This window comes from Lissotriton helveticus, chromosome 12 (assembly GCF_964261635.1).
Source record: "Lissotriton helveticus chromosome 12, aLisHel1.1, whole genome shotgun sequence".
Taxonomy (NCBI): domain Eukaryota; kingdom Metazoa; phylum Chordata; class Amphibia; order Caudata; family Salamandridae; genus Lissotriton; species Lissotriton helveticus.
In genome coordinates this window covers 310,397,635-310,417,105 of record NC_136073.1, presented here as the reverse complement: position 1 = coordinate 310,417,105, position 19,471 = coordinate 310,397,635, and the positions used below count along the sequence as shown (strand labels likewise).

At 45.1% G+C, this 19,471-nt stretch overlaps 1 protein-coding gene across 1 annotated transcript in view; it reads right to left on the bottom strand.

Moving 5' to 3' along the window:
- Nucleotides 1-6,025: 6,025 nt before the first annotated feature.
- The window catches only part of LOC144798021 (polycystin-1-like protein 2), an 849,694-nt gene continuing 836,248 nt past the window's right edge, over nucleotides 6,026-19,471 (bottom strand). The window contains exon 43 of the mRNA XM_078668807.1: nucleotides 6,026-6,483. Coding sequence (XP_078524933.1) covers nucleotides 6,349-6,483 — 135 coding nt within the window. The 3' untranslated portion in view covers nucleotides 6,026-6,348. The remainder of the gene's footprint in view (nucleotides 6,484-19,471) is intronic.

Sequence of the window (19,471 nt, the reverse complement as noted above, 5' to 3'; positions counted from 1 at the left end):
TTCCAGGCCCTGGGTTCCCCATCATCGACTCCCGCACCCGAGGTGAGCCGATCTCCAGAGGGGACATCGAGAGGCGCTACCTGTTTTGCTGCGAGGGGCTCGTCCGACGGGGGTGCCATGTGGTTGCCTGACTCTGCAATGGTGGCGCCTGTGACCCAGCAGCGCTGATAATTCTCGCTGCTCACTGTGTGGACTCCTGGGAACTGGTGTTGTGTGGAGGGCCCTGGGGGTGGCAGCGCGACTTCCACCACGCGCCCCTGCTTGCTGCTGTGAGCGCGTCATATGGCTCTGTCACATGGAACCCATGCCTGATTCTAAGATAGCGCCTACAATACACAGCTACCGCTGTCCCTGCCTGCTCATCAAGTGTGCTTTTACGACTGTTGCTTCGCCTGGGGGGTCTTGTGCTGCGGGCTAATCCTGGAGGGGACAGACATCTTGCACACCATGCTCCCCTGTGCCCTGCCCTAGCCCAGGACCCGCAGCCCTCCCAGACATCGGAGCTCAGGATCGGAGGCCCGAGGCCCGAGGCATGACCCCCCAGCTCTCCCAGACATCGGAGCTCAGGTCTTTCTTCCCTGACCCCTGGTCTCCGGATTGAGCTCCTCATGGATGATGAGGCTGTGACTTTACTGCGGACTGCCTTTCTCCCCCACCCCCGGACTTACTGGCTATGGCAGCCCTCTTCCTGGACTTTCGGACTTGGACCTTTGTGCTCCTCGCCATTTTCTTTTATGACTCGCTTCTTCTTCTACCTTTCTCCTCCGCCATTTTAGTGATCTCTGACCTCCCCCCTCTGTCCTTGCGACCTTTCTATTGTCTCTCCTGTTGCCTCTGACACATTCCTCGCTGTCTTACTTGTTACTATCTGCTTCCCTCTCTCGTTTGTCTCACTTTCCTGCCCTTCTCTGTCCCTCCCTTGGTGCTGTGACTGCATCCCCCCTCCGACCCCACTTAATTGAACTCTGCTTTTCTGTATATAGAGATAACTCTAATCACTAGTATATGCAGTAGACCTTTGTATATCTACCATTCCTACGTGACTCTTAGAGTATATCCAGTCATATCCCTTCCCTATGTATATAGAGATAACTCTAATCACTAGTATATGCAGTAGACTGCTGTGCTCTTTACCATTCCTATGTGACTCTTAGAGTATATCCATTTGTATCCCTTCCCAATGTATATAGAGATAACTCTAATCACTAGTATATGCAGTAGACCTTTGTACTATCTACCATTCCTATGTGACTCTTAGAGTATATCCATTGGTATCTCCTCCTTGTGTGACTTTACATCTTGTACATTTGCATTTTTTTCTGTTTGTATCTTTTATGTAACGCATGTAATCCTAAGTCCTTATGTTTTTCAACTGGTTCTTATGTAAAGCGCTCTGACACCTTCGGGTAAAGTTCGCGCTATAGAAAATCGCAGAAATAAATAAATAAATAAGTAATTTTGCACCTCCCACTTTCCCTTTTGAGGTCCTACAAATGGACTTCATTGAAATGGAAAGGGTCAATAATTTGAAGTATGTGTTGGTGGTTGTCTGTGCGTTCAGTAAATGGGTTAAGGCCTACCCACCAAAGAGAATACAGCAATTGCGACTGCAAAGATACTCCTGAAGGAGTTCTTTCCTCGCTTCGGCTTGCCCCGTTTTATCTTGAGTGATAACAGAAGTGATTTCGATGCCAAGGTTATTCAGTTAGTTTGTGAGGGACTACATATCGGACAGAAGTTTCATGCTGCGAATCATCCCCAGTCAGCAGGTTTGGTTGAGAGTACAATGGTACTCTCAAACTGAAATTGGCGGAGATTCAGGAGACCACCGGGTTACAGTGGCCAGATGCTTTACCACTAGCTCTTTTGTCCACAAGAACAACAGCACATTCTAGGACAGAATTGTCACCCTATGAGGTTGTGTCTGGACGCCCTGCGAATGTCTGGGGCGTCCTGCGACCGCATAGGTTCTCAGAGATTGAGTACTCTTTATTGACCGATTACCTGTGTCAGTTAACTGAAAATGTGCGTTATATTCACCAACAGATCCAAGAGTCGCTTCCACCCATACCAGAGGGGCCTGGTCATAACATCCAGCCGGGGGACTAGGTGTTGCTTCAGACTTTTCAGCTGAAGAAGAGCTTGGAGCCCCGTTGGAAGGGGCCTGAGTTAGTCCTCCTCTCTACCAGGACCGCTGTGAAAGACGCTGGCTGAAAGAATTGGATTAATTCCAGTCACTGCCGCAGAGTACCCTTGCCCTTACCCTATGACCAATGGATGAGGGATGGTATTGGGGATGCTGAGGGAGATGCGCAGCTTATATGGACTCAAACAGATGAGAACGACGATGTACGACAATGTACTAAATGCAGCAGTCCCCCCTGAGATACAAGCAATAAAAGAGCCCCTCTTCGCTGACCCCTCTGTACCTGGAGTTACCAGGTACAATTTGCGCCCTCGGTTGAAGAACGGTGCACCAAAAGAGATGTCAGATTCATTAGGGATGGACTGTGCAAGTCAGGGTGTACTTTGTCATAGTACCAACAGTGTTAGTTAAGGGTGAGGCGAGATTGGTGCATTGTTCTGACATTGGACAAGATAGATCGAACATGTTCCCTTGGAGGGGGTACATTATCCCGTGCGACGTGGGATTCTTTGAAAGCTAGGACTAAACAGCTCCACCGCCGGTGCTCAAGAGCGCCAACATTGATAAAAAATAGGAGCCTGTACCAGTGAGCCTCTGACGGACACTGGGAATTTGTACATTCCTTTTATTGGCAATTTACACCCCCTTGCTCTCTCATTCGCTATGCACCCCTTTGGCAGAATGGATGCCGACAAGGAGCAGTTGGAAAATCCTTTTGTTCGTACACGTGAATTGTGGTCTATGAAGCAAAAACTGCTGTGTGCTGTTCTTGTGTTACTATTGCTGTTAATTTTGGGTGGAGTGTCCTTGGTTTTGGAATGTGATCAGACTACACTATCATGCACTAAACACAAGGTTGTTTCCCAAGTTCGCACAAAATGCACAGACCCGAGTAATATATTTTTGGATATGCATAAAAGATTTTTTGAGACAGGTATAGCTTGTTACCGTACTGAATCTGTTACAAGTTTATGGACTACATACCCATTGTCACTTGTTAATTTTATGTATACTTGCCCAGCCCACTTCATAGAGGTAAGGGGTAAGTTTGGTATAGGATATCCTGGCCCTTGTCTGTATTATCAAAAGCCACGAGGGGAAGGGTACCCGGGGTGTGATAATACCACACATTGTGAAAATATGTATATGGAAGAACAGAATATTACCCTAATGGGCTGGCATTACCAAGAATTGACGGTTACTCAAAAGGCTGGATTTATCTGCTTGTTGCCTGATCATTAATAGTACAGACACATGTTTGTGTGTCAACTGTTCTGCAGTAATACTGTTTACAAATACCATGTCTTTAGCACAAAAGGAAGATCCAAATACCTCCAGAATGAATACTCGATGTGCTCCTGTGGATTATCAAGGCCCAATATATGAACATCCAGGAGTTTATTTTTTGTTCAATGGTACGTACTCATGTTCATAATGGTACAGAGGATGTTGATTTAGGAAGGGTACTTCCCCTAGGTGTACCCTGTAAGTACAGTAAGCCTAATACAAGATGGGTAAAAAGGACGTTGACGGAAGTGTTTTGGGATGGAGTGACAGACTTGGAAGTCAATATTTATAGCAATGGTATCACTTTTGGATATAGTCTTTCTTCTATCATTACCTTTGGTGGTACTGCAATGGCCAGGGGTGAAAGAGCCAGAGATTATTTTGGATGTAAACTGCAGATATTGTCCAACTCCACAGTAGCAGCCTTGCATAATATCAGCACTTAATTGGAAAGTATGTGGATATATTTCGAGCAGACTAGATATGCTGTTGATTTCATTCTAGCTAAGAATGGTGGTTTGTGTAGTGGGAGACCAGTGTGTAGTCGGGATCAATAATATGGAAAATAATGTTAACCAGCACATTTTGGACATCCTGGAAAATGTTAAAGGAATGGAGAGTGGGAATTGGAGTTGGTCACTCTTTGGCGGGTGGGGCTGGATTCTTGAAAAGGTGATCTATTTCATTGTGATTCTGATAGTTTGTTGTATTCTAGTCCAGTATCTTCCTTAATATTGCTCTTATTGCCCCACCATCCTTGCTCCTAAGAAACTATCAATTCATGATACTAATGCCACTAGTGTGAAGGAATGGAAGACCTCATGCAAATAAATGAGGGTATTTTTGCGACTTCCTCCCTCCTTACCATTTAACTCCTCGAAAGCGACACTGATAATATGGTGTGCTGCTAAATCTTTTGCTATTACACCTTTTTTCTTAGCTGATGCTAAAAGGAGGGTACGTAGGAAAAAAGAAATATGCTCTTGTATTGTTTTAAATAAGTTAGCAATCGCTGCACTATTTTATGTACAGGCACCCTTTTGCGTCACGATCTAACCTAATCCTTTGCCATTTTGGAGAAATAACCTTCTCTAGGTTTTGTATCCTTGGAGCTGAGTTTTACTACACTAATGAATGCACTGTTCTTATTAGCGCATACCTTTCCCACTAGATAGAGGCCCTCTCCCACCAGCCTAGTGTTGGGCACCCACAGAACGACCTTGACACTGTGAGAATGTGTGACTGGTCTGAGAATCGAACCTCATCCTACTGTACTTCTTTGTTCCAGCTGCATTTGCTTGTAGAATTCCATTATGGGCGGGTTTCCTTGGTTTAGAAATGTACATAATGTACCCATGCGCTGGCTGAAGTCAGTCCCTCTGCAGCAATCCTAGGAGGCTGGTCAGACTGGACTCCGCTTGAGTGATCCTAAATAAAATATACTTGGTTTGTAATCTCTATTGTCTGACGACTCTTCACTTGTATGGAGGGCTGAGAGGTGGTCGCGAGTGACCCGGGTGGCCTTAATCGGGTCACTTCCTTCAGCTCTTACGTTATCATCAGGTGTCGGGTGTTTAGAGAGTCCTGGCTTTTTAAATAAAATCGATATGCATTCTGGTACTTGTAGTACCTCTGCAATCAAACCCAAGCCAGGGCTTATTGGGATGTGAGCAGAAGTGAACGAAAGAGCTGACCATGTCACTCCTCACAGTGGACAAGTTAACAGGTGTGAATAAACCCACAGTAATGATCTTAGAAAAGATTGTTGAAATTAAAATCTTATTGACAACTGCCCCATTTTACGTCGACCCCCTCAGACAAACTGGACTGCACCACTTTCCATGCTTTCTGCATGTCAATACTTCTAAAGGAGCTGACTATGAGATTAATGTAATTGTAATTGCATTTATATACGCTTGCTACCCCTGACAAAGCATCATAACGCTTTTCTGGCATGTAGCGCGCTACTCCGGAACCCATAAAGGATTAGTGGTGAATTGGTATAGTGAAATATGAAAGTAATTTGAGTGGTGGATATGTTAGTCAAGGGGAACATCCTTTACAACGCAACTTTTACCCCGCACTACCATTACGACGCAGCTATAACAACGGAAGTCGTTACAACGACTTGCGCTGGAGGGCGCTGTAGGATAGGGAATAGTTTAATTTTCTATCCAACACCTTCCCTACTATCCCCGGGAACTGGAGTTGGAATAGAAAATTAAACTATTCCACTATCCAGCGCCCCCCAACGCAAGTCGTTGTAACGACTTGCGTTGTAAAAACTGCGTTGTAATGGCATGCGGAGTAAAAGCATGCGTTGTGATGTCATACATCCGTTAGTCAATTATTTGGATTCAGAAGGATAGTGGAGGGATAGAAGAGGGCAAAAGATATGCATTTATATAGTGCTTGCTACCCCTTGAGGGGTGTTGAATGGCTTTTTCGGCGAGTAGCACGCTACTCCGGAATCCATAAAGGACTAGTGGTGAATTAGTAAAGTGAAAAATTTAATTTAATTGAGAGGTGGACTTATGATGCTATTCCCCGTCCCACCCACTCTTGAAATATTTTAAAAACACCACAACATCATAGTTTACCTCTGATGACAATTTATATTTGTTTATGACAACAGGATATTCACTATGTATATTGCAGGGAACAAAAGATGCAAGGTAGAGAATCTGCTTGAATGACATCAGTTTTAAAATCGTGATTGTAGTACTTCCATAATAACAAAAGTGATAAACTGAATATTCTGCTTTTTACACCCTTTCACTGAAAAAAGGCAGACACAGCTGAACACATAACTAACAATAGCACACACAAAAACATTACAACTGCTTCTTTTCCTCACATGAGCTGGAATGAAATGATCATTTAAATGGACATAGCTCTCTCTATATAAACATCTGTCATTTGCTTGAGTCACTGGATTGGTCTTTGGGTTTGTTCTCAGTTTTTGGAACTACTTCCTTCTTATATTTAACCCCAAAGAAGCTGAAGATCTTCATTAACATCAGATCGACAATCTCTTCCTCTTCAGAGGCCTGGAAAAAGAAGAGTGACAACATTAGACGGATAAGTTCCCTTCAAATTCATATTTTTATTGTGACGGTTTCCCTTCGTAATTTAAACAATAATTAGTCTTATTGTTAGATGTACAGCGGGTTACCTGCAGAGGGTCCATCCTTTACATATCTGTACGCGGCTCTGATTTACACATCTGGCAGCTTTAGCTCCCTTGTAGAGCCCACGCACTCTCTACAGCAGTGGTCTTCAAACTTTTCAATGCCGTGCCCAACCCCCCAGGTGGAAAAAAATCATCGGGCCCCCCTCAGAATTTTCCACAATTATTCTATTAAATTGTACCTATTAAAAGTATGCTCAGTGTGTGGCTGAGGTTTTTGAATAATATCTGGAGTCCCTTCTTTTCTGAGACATACCCCCAGATTAGGAAACAAATGACAAACGATGTTAGTGATGACCCATTAGAGAGCATAATGATTCTTTTGGCCAAAGCCTGGAGCCCCTGGGATCACTTAGGGCCCCCATAGGCCCCCTCCTCCTCCCCAGTTTGAAGACCCCTGCTCTACAGAGAATGGCCTTTTGCTCAGCACCCTTCAGCCATTAGTGGCTGCATCATTCTTCACCTTCATTACCTACTGGCTGACTGTAACTGTCATTCAAGATGCATGGAGTTTTGCCATTGCACAAAGACATAAGCCTTGTCATTGATGTAGCACTGATTTGACTCCACATGGGTAGAAGGTATGCAGAGGCTCTCAAATCTGATTCCCTTGTATTGTATAGCCTTTTTCTGACTTGAAAAAATATGCCATTTTCGGTATACAAAGCAGTAATTGTAAGGATTGGCACGTTTAATATTTCTTTCTTAATATGGCTGATGTTCAAAACGCTCTCCTCATTTCATCGACCCTTGTTAATTCGCCGTTGTATTGCTTGGTGTGCAGTTTAGAAGTGGCACCATGCCTTTTGGAAATCCAGTTTTATTGAAAGTTTGTGATCATAATAAAACAACAGGGTTACACGGCAGAATATCAGGACCTGCCTGGCATTCCTATGGATTCCTATCTTTCACAAACTAAGGGGTATATTATCAAGGGCCAGCGATAAATATCGCAAAGCCCGCTTAGGCTTGCATATTTATCACGGGCTATCTCTGGAATTTATTGCCCGGTTAGCAAGTTATCAACAACGCGCATCACCGAGGTGATAAAAATTCCAGAGATAGTGGGGATATCGCCGTTTTCCATGGTGGAAAACGGCAATATCCTAGATGATAGGGCCTGTGGTCTTAGCCACACAATCCACCCCCCATGTTAGGTATGCCTTAGTCAGAAATGTAACAGACGTTAAATTCCTACGTTAAGGCATACTTAATGCGATTTTATATATCGCTAACCCTCCTTGATAATATCGCGAAGCTGCCTTCGCGATATTATCTCATGTTCTTTTCAAAGTCACGCCTCCTTTGCATCTCATTATCGCTGCGAAGCGAGGTGTGTGAAAAACGGGCGACGAGTCAAGGAATCACACGCTAGCAGCATGTCCTTGATGATAATGCGATTATATTATCGCCGCTTTTCTCCCGAAAACGGGCTCTAAAGCCGTGATAATACTATTGTCGCCCCTTGATGATATGCCCCTGAGCTGGCAACAAATGCCATAGGGATAGCGTGCATTTTGGGGACTCTGGAGAGTGTGTCATCAACAGTCATCAGAAGGGTGGAATTCACTCCACCAGGAGATTCAGCCCATGAAGAGGGGACTGGCGTTTCCGAGACCTGGAGTCCCAGGTTACTTCAGAATATCTTCTTTAGTTATAATTGCTAAATTATGAAACATAGAACTTCTCCCCTCATTTAAGGTCGAGAACTATTTTAAATAACGCCAACCTTTAAAATATTACACTGCTTGCTGCCATAGTACTGGGGATACAAAGAACAGGAAATAACCCAAATTGCCCAGACAGACAGGGATCACTTTATCCTGCAGGGATTCGAACCCGTAACGTGGACGTTTGAAAGAGATATCAGTGACAGATGCTTTAAGGCACTGAGTTATTTTATCAGCATTGAAAGTCAAAAGTCCTTCAGGAACACAAATTAGGAAAGTGGTTTTATACTGCAGAACACAGAAAAGCCGAAAAGCAGATGTTCTAAACAAACCTAAGGTCTGTGTATTGTTAATGGTGGCCATTCATTTTGTTTTCCAGTTTCCAGAGATGGCAGGCTATGACTGTTGACACTTACTTTTGTCGTCTAGCTGGCCCTATTTTACAGATGTATCTGAAAGATGCGCTATCAAGTAACATAGTTTACTTTAGTTATTTGTAAAATGCACACAACAAAACATATAATAAGTTCACAGTGTTGTCTGTGCACCTGTAGTTTTGTCTGGACGAGCATGTGGGCCGGTCCGTGCATTTAAGATGTATGGATGTGTGTGAACATTTATCTTGCCTATATATGCCTCCATTGTTGGCCATCAGCGCATGCCTAATGACAGATTTGGCTTTTTCAATGTTTTTTTAATTTTAGATATCTTCAACTCACTAGATATATTGTTATTTGTAAAGGTTTAGTTACATTGTGATTAACCAGTGGAAACTGACGTGGACCATCACTAATTCACCCGGCTTCTTTGCCCCAGTCCTTACCTAACGCAGCGAATTGGTCATAAAACAGACTCACTGGTATTGAAATTGCTTACCCTTTGAACTCTGCCCACTGGGAGGATAAAAGTAGCTCTTACTTTCCTCCCTATCTTCCTCCTTTGCCTGTACAGATGGCTGGTTCCTTGAAACGTCGCTTTCTGGGGAGCTTGTTTTGCTTCTTCCATCCTATTTTGGCTATGGGTTACTTAACTTTGTGATCTTCTGAAGCAAGCTCATCTGTGTACTCCATGGGATGCCCAACCGTCTCCCACAGCATGAGACATGCTTCTTACAAGGTCTCCCACAGCACGAGACATGCTTCTTGCAAGGTCTCCCACAGCACGAGACATGCTTCTTGCAAGGTCTCCCACAGCATGAGACATGCTTCTTGCAAGGTCTCCCACAGCATGAGACATGCTTCTTGCAAGGTCTCCCACAGCATGAGACATGCTTCTTGCAAGGTCTCCCACAGCACGAGACATGCTTCTTGCAAGGTCTCCCACAGCACGGGACATGCTTCTTGCAAGGTCTCCCACAGCATGAGACATGCTTCTTGCAAGGTCTCCCACAGCATGAGACATGCTTCTTGCAAGGTCTCCCACAGCACGAGACATGCTTCTTGCAAGGTCTCCCACAGCACGAGACATGCTTCTTGCAAGGTCTCCCACAGCACGAGACATGCTTCTTGCAAGGTCTCCCACAGCACGAGACATGCTTCTTGCAAGGTCTCCCACAGCACGAGACATGCTTCTTGCAAGGTCTCCCACAGCACGAGACATGCTTCTTGCAAGGTCTCTCACAGCACGAGACATGCTTCTTGCAAGGTCTCCCACAGCACGAGACATGCTTCTTGCAAGGTCTCCCACAGCACGGGACATGCTTCTTGCAAGGTCTCCCACAGCACGAGACATGCTTCTTACAAGGTCTCCCACAGCACGAGACATGCTTCTTGCAAGGTCTCCCACAGCATGAGACATGCTTCGCAAGGTCTCCCACAGCATGAGACATGCTTCTTGCAAGGTCTCCCACAGCACGAGACATGCTTCTTGCAAAGTCTCCCACAGCATGAGACACGCTTCTTACAAGGTCTCCCACAGCACGAGACATGCTTCTTGCAAGGTCTCCCACAGCACGAGACATGCTTCTTGCAAGGTCTCCCACAGCACGGGACATGCTTCTTGCAAGGTCTCCCACAGCATGAGACATGCTTCTTGCAAGGTCTCCCACAGCATGAGACATGCTTCTTGCAAGGTCTCCCACAGCACGAGACATGCTTCTTGCAAGGTCTCCCACAGCACGAGACATGCTTCTTGCAAGGTCTCCCACAGCACGAGACATGCTTCTTGCAAGGTCTCCCACAGCACAAGACATGCTTCTTGCAAGGTCTCCCACAGCACGAGACATGCTTCTTGCAAGGTCTCCCACAGCACGAGACATGCTTCTTGCAAGGTCTCCCACAGCACGAGACATGCTTCTTGCAAGGTCTCCCACAGCACGGGACATGCTTCTTGCAAGGTCTCCCACAGCACGAGACATGCTTCTTACAAGGTCTCCCACAGCACGAGACATGCTTCTTGCAAGGTCTCCCACAGCATGAGACATGCTTCGCAAGGTCTCCCACAGCATGAGACATGCTTCTTGCAAGGTCTCCCACAGCATGAGACATGCTTCTTGCAAGGTCTCCCACAGCACGAGACATGCTTCTTGCAAGGTCTCCCACAGCACGAGACATGCTTCTTGCAAGGTCTCCCACAGCATGAGACATGCTTCTTGCAAGGTCTCCCACAGCATGAGACATGCTTCTTGCAAGGTCTCCCACAGCACGAGACATGCTTCTTGCAAGGTCTCCCACAGCATGACAAACAGTGAAGGTGGGAGGGTGCACAGCTTTTGATGGATTAGTTCAGGAAAGAAACTACAAAATTCTGGGTGCTCCCCAAAGGGTGGTGTTGTCCGTCTAAACACCAGTAGATATCAATAAAGTTGTGTTTGCAGAACGCTGCAAGTACATCCCCATTTGAGGCACTCCGTTATGGGTCACAAAAAATGTGATTCAATGTTCGATTGCGAATATCATTTATTGAAGTTCAATCCATGTTATTCCTTCTGGAATTTTTAAGCTGATATTGACAACATATCAGAAGACAACGTTAACGTATGAACTTTAAGCTCCAATGCATTTCGGGCATGGGTGCCCTTGGTCACGGAGAGCTGAGGAGGAAGAAAACAAAAACGGGTGTGAGGGACTCGATGGTGTGGACGGGTGGGGGAATATACAAGTGCTATGGGTGCATGGGTTCGGTTGACTAAATAATAAAGTGCTCGATACTAATGTGAGGGTAAAGGGTATGTGAGATAAAGGTTACCGCCAGTGAAGATTAAGTTGAACACAAGTTACCGGTTACTTGATATAATACCGAACTCTTACTTCATAGTTACTGGAAGCGCGCAACGACGCTATCTGCCGGTGGTCCGCTCGCTGTCTCGATTACTAGTGCAAACAACTGTTACTTATGTTAACTAAATGAAAAGTGATGATGGACTCATGCAAAGAGAATGCGTCGGCCATCTTGGAATGACTCGTGGACTAACGTGAAGTATGACAAAAAACGGGTGCACATGGGGTTGGGAACAGGGTGCATGCGGAATAAATGTAGTACAAGGAAACAGTAAAACAGTTAAACAGTACATCATGGATAATTTAAAGGTAACAACTATATTCAGTGCGGTCATTAAGCCCATGAGGCTTCAATGTTTGTAGTAAATAAATCCATTCAAGTTCTCTCTTTAACAATGTTTTGGTGTTATCAATGCCTTCTTTCTTGGATATAATCTCCAAGACTATGAACACCGGCAGATAGCGTTGTTGCGCGCTTCCAGTAACTATGAAGTAAGAGTTCGGTATTATATCATGAGAAAAATTTATTGAACTTCAATAAATGATATTCGCAATCGAACATTGAATCACATTTTTTGTGACCCATAACGGAGTGCCTCAAATGGGGATGTACTTGCAGCGTTCTGCAAACACAACTTTATTGACTCCCACAGCATGAGACATGCTTCTTGCAAGGTCTCCCACAGCATGAGACATGCTTCTTGCAAGGTCTCCCACAGCATGAGACATGCTTCTTGCAAGGTCTCCCACAGCACGAGACATGCTTCTTGCAAGGTTTCCCACAGCATGAGACATGCTTCTTGCAAGCTCTCCCACAGCACGAGACATGCTTCTTGCAAGGTCTCCCACAGCACGAGACATGCTTCTTGCAAGTCTCCCACAGCACGAGACATGCTTCTTGCAAGGTCTCCCACAGCATGAGACATGCTTCTTGCAAGGTCTCCCCCAGCATGAGACATGCTTCTTGCAAGGTCTCCCACAGCACAAGACATGCTTCTTGCAAGGTCTCCCACAGCATGAGACATGCTTCTTGCAAGGTCTCCCACAGCACGAGACATGCTTCTTGCAAGGTCTCCCACAGCACGGGACATGCTTCTTACAAGGTCTCCCACAGCACGAGACATGCTTCTTGCAAGGTCTCCCACAGCATGAGACATGCTTCTTGCAAGGTCTCCCACAGCATGAGACCGGCTTCTTGCAAGGTCTCCCACAGCATGAGACATGCTTCTTGCAAGGTCTCCCACAGCACGAGACACGATTCTTACAAGGTCTCCCACAGCATGAGACGTGCCTCTTGCAAGGTCTCCCACAGCATGAGACATGCTTCTTGCAAGGTCTCCCACAGCACGAGACACGATTCTTACAAGGTCTCCCACAGCATGAGACATGCCTCTTGCAAGGTCTCCCACAGCATGAGACATGCTTCTTGCAAAGTCTCCCACAGCACGAGACATGCTTCTTGCAAGGTCTCCCACAGCACGAGACATACTTCTTGCAAGGTCTCCCACAGCACGAGACATGCTTCTTGCAAGGTCTCCCACAGCACGAGACATGCTTCTTGCAAGGTCTCCCACAGCATGAGACATGCTTCTTGCAAGGTCTCCCACAGCATGAGACACACTTCTTGCAAGGTCTCCCACAGCACGAGACATGCTTCTTGCAAGGTCTCCCACAGCATGAGACATGCTTCTTGCAAAGTCTCCCACAGCACGAGACATGCTTCTTGCAAGGTCTCCCACAGCACGAGACATACTTCTTGCAAGGTCTCCCACAGCACGAGACATGCTTCTTGCAAGGTCTCCCACAGCACGAGACATGCTTCTTGCAAGGTCTCCCACAGCATGAGACATGCTTCTTGCAAGGTCTCCCACAGCATGAGACACACTTCTTACAAGGTCTCCCACAGCACGAGACATGCTTCTTGCAAGGTCTCCCACAGCATGAGACATGCCTCTTGCAAGGTCTCCCACAGCATGAGACGCGCTTCTTGCAAGGTCTCCCACAGCATGAGACACACTTCTTACAAGGTCTCCCACAGCACGAGACATGCTTCTTGCAAGGTCTCCCACAGCACGAGACATGCTTCTTGCCAGGTCTCCCACAGCATGAGACACGCTTCTTACAAGGTCTCTCACAGCATGAGACACGCTTCTTGCAAGGTCTCCCACAGCATGAGACATGCTTCTTGCAAGGTCTCCCACAGCATCAGATGTGCTTCTTGCAAGGTCTCCCACAGCATGAGACCTGCGTCTTGCAAGGTCTCCCACAGCATCAGATGTGCTTCTTGCAAGGTCTCCCACAGCATGAGACCTGCTTCTTGCAAGGTCTCCAACAGCATCAGAAGTGCTTCTTGCAAGGTCTCCGTGCTTCTTGTAAGGTCTCCCACAGCATGAGACCGGCTTATTGCAAGGTCTCCCACAGCATCAGACCTGCTTCTTGCAAGGTCTCCCACAGCACGAGACATGCTTCTTGCAAGGTCTCCATCAGCATCAGACGTGCTTCTTGGAAGGTGTCCCCCAGCATCAGACGTGCTAGTTGCAAGGTCTCTCACAGCATCAGACATGCTTCTTGCAAGGTATCCATGCTTCTTGCTAGGTCTCTGTGCTTCTTGCAAGGTTTCCCAGAGCATCAGACGTGCTTCCTGTAAGTTTCACAGCTCGCTGCTTATGTAAAAAATCTAGACCTCTCAGTGGCAGAGGTTCACAGGGGTATTTCCATCACGATTCTTTGTAACAAAATTAAGAACAACTTTACCAGGGAAGTTCAGGCTTCTCCTCCAAGAATCTTTTTGTACAAGCGTGAACCAAATATTTTTAAAGTGAGGAGGAAAGGTGTTCTGATATTTAAAACAGTGTGCTGTTGGCATGAAGGTGAGTGTGTGTGTGGGGGGTTCGCACACACCTTAAATGTTTCAAACAGCTGATGAATATAGTCATAATTTACAAGTTCTGGACTCACTCAAGGATACTATTAGACAAGTTACACACATCCTCAGGTTATAGCTTCTCCCAGGTGAAATAGGCCTTAACCTGAGGACATTGAAGCTATCTCTCATGTTTCAGGATTGTGACGTGCTCAAACACTTAGGGAGAAACGCTGACTCATCAGTAGAGGATTTGACTTTAGGCAGCAGAGCTATCCTTAAGGTCACAGAATTTAAGAACGGTCTCTCAGGCTACACAGATTTGTTTCCGGTCCAGGGAAGGCATGGCTTGGCAGTTCGGGCTGGACTGTTCCCATGAGACACAGGGTCAGACTGATTTGCATATAGCCATGTCTGAACTGGGGTGGCAGAGTGGGCTAAAGAACGGTGATGGATCAAACCCAGATCTTTTGACTGGGTGTGAGTGTTTGATTGATTCAGATGCTCCGTCCATCACCACCCCCTTTTGTACCGCTTTGGTCGCCATAAGTGTGGCAGGGTATGCTCAGACGTGAGTCCCTTGCTCACTTTGCCACTGGATTCAAGCAAGCCGGGCTGAAGACGGCTGGAATGCCAGAAACCGGTCCTCGGAATCTTGTTTCCGGTCCAGGGAAGGCATGGCTTGGCAGTTCGGGCTGGACTGTTCCCATGAGGCACAGGGTCAGACTGATTTGCATATAGCCATGTCTGAACTGGGGTGGCAGAGTGGGCTAAAGAACGGTGATGGATTAAACCCAGATCTTTTGACTGGGTGTGAGTGTTTGATTGATTCAGATGCTCCGTCCATCACCACCCCCTTTTATACACAGATTTGACAGCACAAGGCATCTGACCGCAGACAAATCCCTCAGGTTACAATGTGTGTAGTATTGTATGACTCATTACACATAACATACACAACATTGATCCACTAAGACAGTTGCACCGGAGTCACCAAGGGGCTAGAAAGTTCTCATTCCGGGACACATTTATGAGGTTTTGCCGTAGATCAGTGCCGCAAGGAATTTAGCTGCTCTGCCCTATGTCAAAAGAAAAGGGCAGGAATGTGCTGTATCTATAAGATATGGTGCATTCCTATCTTTTTCCCCAGCGCCGGCACACAATGAGCTGCTGTGCGCCAATGCAGGCACCCTTGCACCATGGTGTAAGGGTGCCTGCATTGCGGGGCTGATTGATTCTGTGCAGGAAGGGTCACCTTCCTGCACAAAATCAATCAATTCAGGCGATTTCCTCTTTCTATGTGTGCTGCTAGAAAAAGAAAAAAAGTATATAAATTAAAACATTTCTCCTCGCTGCGCCTCCCTAATGCCACCCCTTGGTTGGCGTTAGATTCTTACGCATTCCCTGGTTTACGATTTCTCATAAATCTGGGAATGTGTCAGATTCCATGGGTGTTGTCTGGGAACACCCTTGGAAGCCCCAGGAAATGAAAAGCCATGTAAAGTGACTTTATGTGGCCTTGTAAATATGCTGAGGTACACTGCACCACCGAATGTCAAAAAAGTGAAGTTTCGGTGCGGCAAGAGGCCCTACGAGTCCAGTCACCGAGTTATGTCTGTTCCCCCTCTCGCCCTTACCGTTCACTTGGGTTATTTTTTTTGATGACCTTTTGTAACTAAAGCAAAAGGAGCAAATCTAGTTCTTCCATAGTATATTAATACCCCGCCTTCATGCAAATCTTTCTCAATCCAGCTCTTTTTTTGCATCTCTCCTACCCTATTTCCCTTTCTTTTACTTTTGCCTCCATCTCTCTTTGGATTATTTCTCTTTATTTCTCACTGACTGACTTTGGAGCAGGATTTAAAGATGACTAAATGCATTGTCAGCAGCAAACAGCATGTAACTGACATTTCAATCTCCCCCTTAAAATATTCTTTAGTTTTACAATGTTTCGACCAATGCTGCTGACCTAATGTGCTTGCAAACACACAATCTTTTTTGCTAAATCAACATGTGTGCAGTGTGCAGTACTGTACACACAGTTTGCTAATACAGGCCTATATGTCCTTGAGCTCTTGCCACTGGGAAGGGAGAAAGCTCCGCCCCCCCTCCCCCAGGTAGATCATTGTTGATGGGGGAAGGAGCAAAATGCCATCGACACCCTCTTAAAGTGACAGATATTACTTAATTTGTAACGTCGCAAAGGTCCTATCGTCCAAAAAAAATATGGGTTCGAAACGAGGTGACCCATTCTCAATTTTAATCCTCTCTTGCACCAAAATGGATAATTTTCACCCCTCTAAAACTCTTTAATGCACATTTCCTAAAATGCAAGAAAAGCGAGAATATTAATCTCTAGGAGAAGGGAAATAAATAGATCAGTTCAATCCCACCTTGAAATCCTACTGAAAAAAGGGACGATCATCCTGTCCCAGCGAGAAAACAAATACACTGCAGCTTATTTACAAGCCCCTTGCCCCGCCGGCGAGTCATTTTTAATATGGGAAAAAGTGAAGCACCGGTGGTGCAAGTTGCTTGTAAATAAGCCCCGTTATTTTTATTCTTTTCAGTTTCTTGTCAGGGAGGTGTTTGGGGGACTTTTAGACTAGTGATCAACCGAAACAAGATCAATGAGGTAATTGACTCAATCTCATCCAGGATGCAATGTATTCATTTTAAAAGTCCGCTAATGATAATAAATGTTATCGTTGATCAAAATATTAGATGCTTAGCTTCACTTTCCCATTAACCTAAACATAACATAGATTTTCGTCAGGGAGAGCAACTCAAATCAATTTTGAGTTTCTGGTTCGAACTCAAGTCTTCATTATGTATGTTCAACAAAATCAAGGTGCCAATAGGGGCCTCCAACCTGTCTGTAATAAGAGCTACTTATGATCAATATGAATTATCCCGAGCTACTAATATAATTTGTGCTGTAATAGTGGTTACATCAGACAAGATTACGTTAGTGATTACCCTATGTAAAATTACCAGCAGTGATCACCTCTGCGTCTGGCAGGATTGCCAGCAGTATTGTAAAAAAGGGCTTTGCAATTTCAGAATGCCTTTTCGCGAATAATGCATAACAGCCATAGCTTAAATGCCCCTGGCACCAATGTAATAATATTTAAAATAAGCCTCCCTAATGCCACATGATTTGTCATTCAGATATCAGCTTTATATATATTTTGGAAATTCAAATATCAGTCTTTCAGTTCTGAAAATACACACATTTTCATCTCTAATCTACACTTTCAATGTTAGTATAAATATATGAATTCAGTCAATCAAAGCTTCTAATTTAGTATGCTGGACTGGACACATGAGAGCTACTTACAGATAGCCAGAGAGCTACCAGTAGCTCATGAGCTACTTGTTGGAGAAGCCTACTGCATTTGAGAAGGCCAAGAGCCACCAATAAATGGATGGTTGGCTGCCTCATTCTCCATCGGACAAGCTGGCCATGTTTCAAGACCTTCCTGAGTTAGCGATGTCCTGTGGAGTTTCTGCATGGTAAGAAGACTTAACCAGTCACCTGGATACATCCAGAGTACTGGAGTCTAAATGTCAGTTTTAGCAATGAGGATTGCAGGGTATTATTTCCTCTCGATACAGCTATCAGGCCCCAGTCTGACCTGAGGGCTCTTCTATTGGTGAAGGGTCCTCCAGCACATCATGGACATCAACCTCTGGGTAACATTGTCACAGTCTCTTGCTCCAGTTTGCACATGAAACCTCTTATACACCACAGCCTCTGTCAACAGGCCTCAGACTCTTGGAAACGGGAGGTCCAATCTCAATGTCAGGCAATTCAGTGGAATCATGGCTGGATAGTTATCTTTTCTAAAGGCCTTGACTTGAAACATCAAGAGCCGCAAGTTATCTTGAAGGACAGCATTGAGGCAAGCTGAGGAGTGATTCTAATTCTAATTACTAAATACACACATGGCTTTTGGTAAGTGACATGGGTGAACAGAGCATCCAAAAGAAGGGAATAATTATCAAATATCAGCATCCTCTTTTGAGTTCTTTCCAAATTAATTTGGTGATGGGTTGTTCTTCGAACAGTTAAAAGAACATGGAATGCACAGCCAGACCTTGTAGTCACGATAACTTGATTCGTATAAAGGTAGTGGAGCCAGGTCTAGTGGCTCAGTGGACTAATGCTGCCACTGCAGGGGCCTGTGTTCGACCTCATGATCACAGGTTCAAATCCTGGTTGGTCCACTCAGCCTTTTATCCATCTGAGGTCGATAAAATGAATACCATTGATTTTAGTATCAATAAACATCTGTTATTTAACACCAAGATACCCAAGGGGGAACATGCGCTTTACAAATACACATGTCATGTTATCATCTCCTTGAAGGTAAAAGTATTCAGCCATAGAAACTCAACATTTTTGCTCACTTCAAGAAATGTCTCCTTAGAGAGTCATAAGCACTAATAAGAGCTTGTCTGCTGCACATTTTTCCACCCTTAGATGTGCACTGCTGGGAGGAATGACTGGTTCTGTTCTGCATGTGTAAGTGTCCCGAGGCTAAGAAAATGAATGTTAAGGGATGAAATAGCTTTATTTTGATTAGGCAAATCTTTCGCAGCGGATCTTCAGTGCTGAGAAGCACAGCTAGTCCATTCAGTTGGACGCTTGACACCTCCAGTGCCTCTATTGCTATTTCTGATTCCATCCATTTTGGAGTATTCAATGAGTTCAATGGTGATCAATTTCTACTGCAGTCATAGTTCCCTGGGCCCTCCTCACCAATCAGGGTGGTTTGCATTACCAATATTTTTTTTATTTCCTATTGGTTAATCTGACTATGTTAAACAGTGTGGATGTTCAAGGGATCTCATTGTCCCCTCATCCTTAAAGTTTCAGGTTGACTGAAACTTTAAGGATGATGAGACAATATGGTTAATCCAAGACAATGTTATAGCTTCTCATACATCTAACTCAAATACCCACATGTTATTCAAGAGCTCACATAATATTTCGGTTCAGCCCACGTGATATGACAATTGGTGAGATAAAGACAGGCCCAAGGATGAATCATGCTACAAATTGTGGCGGATGGCTATTCTATCTCCCCAGAA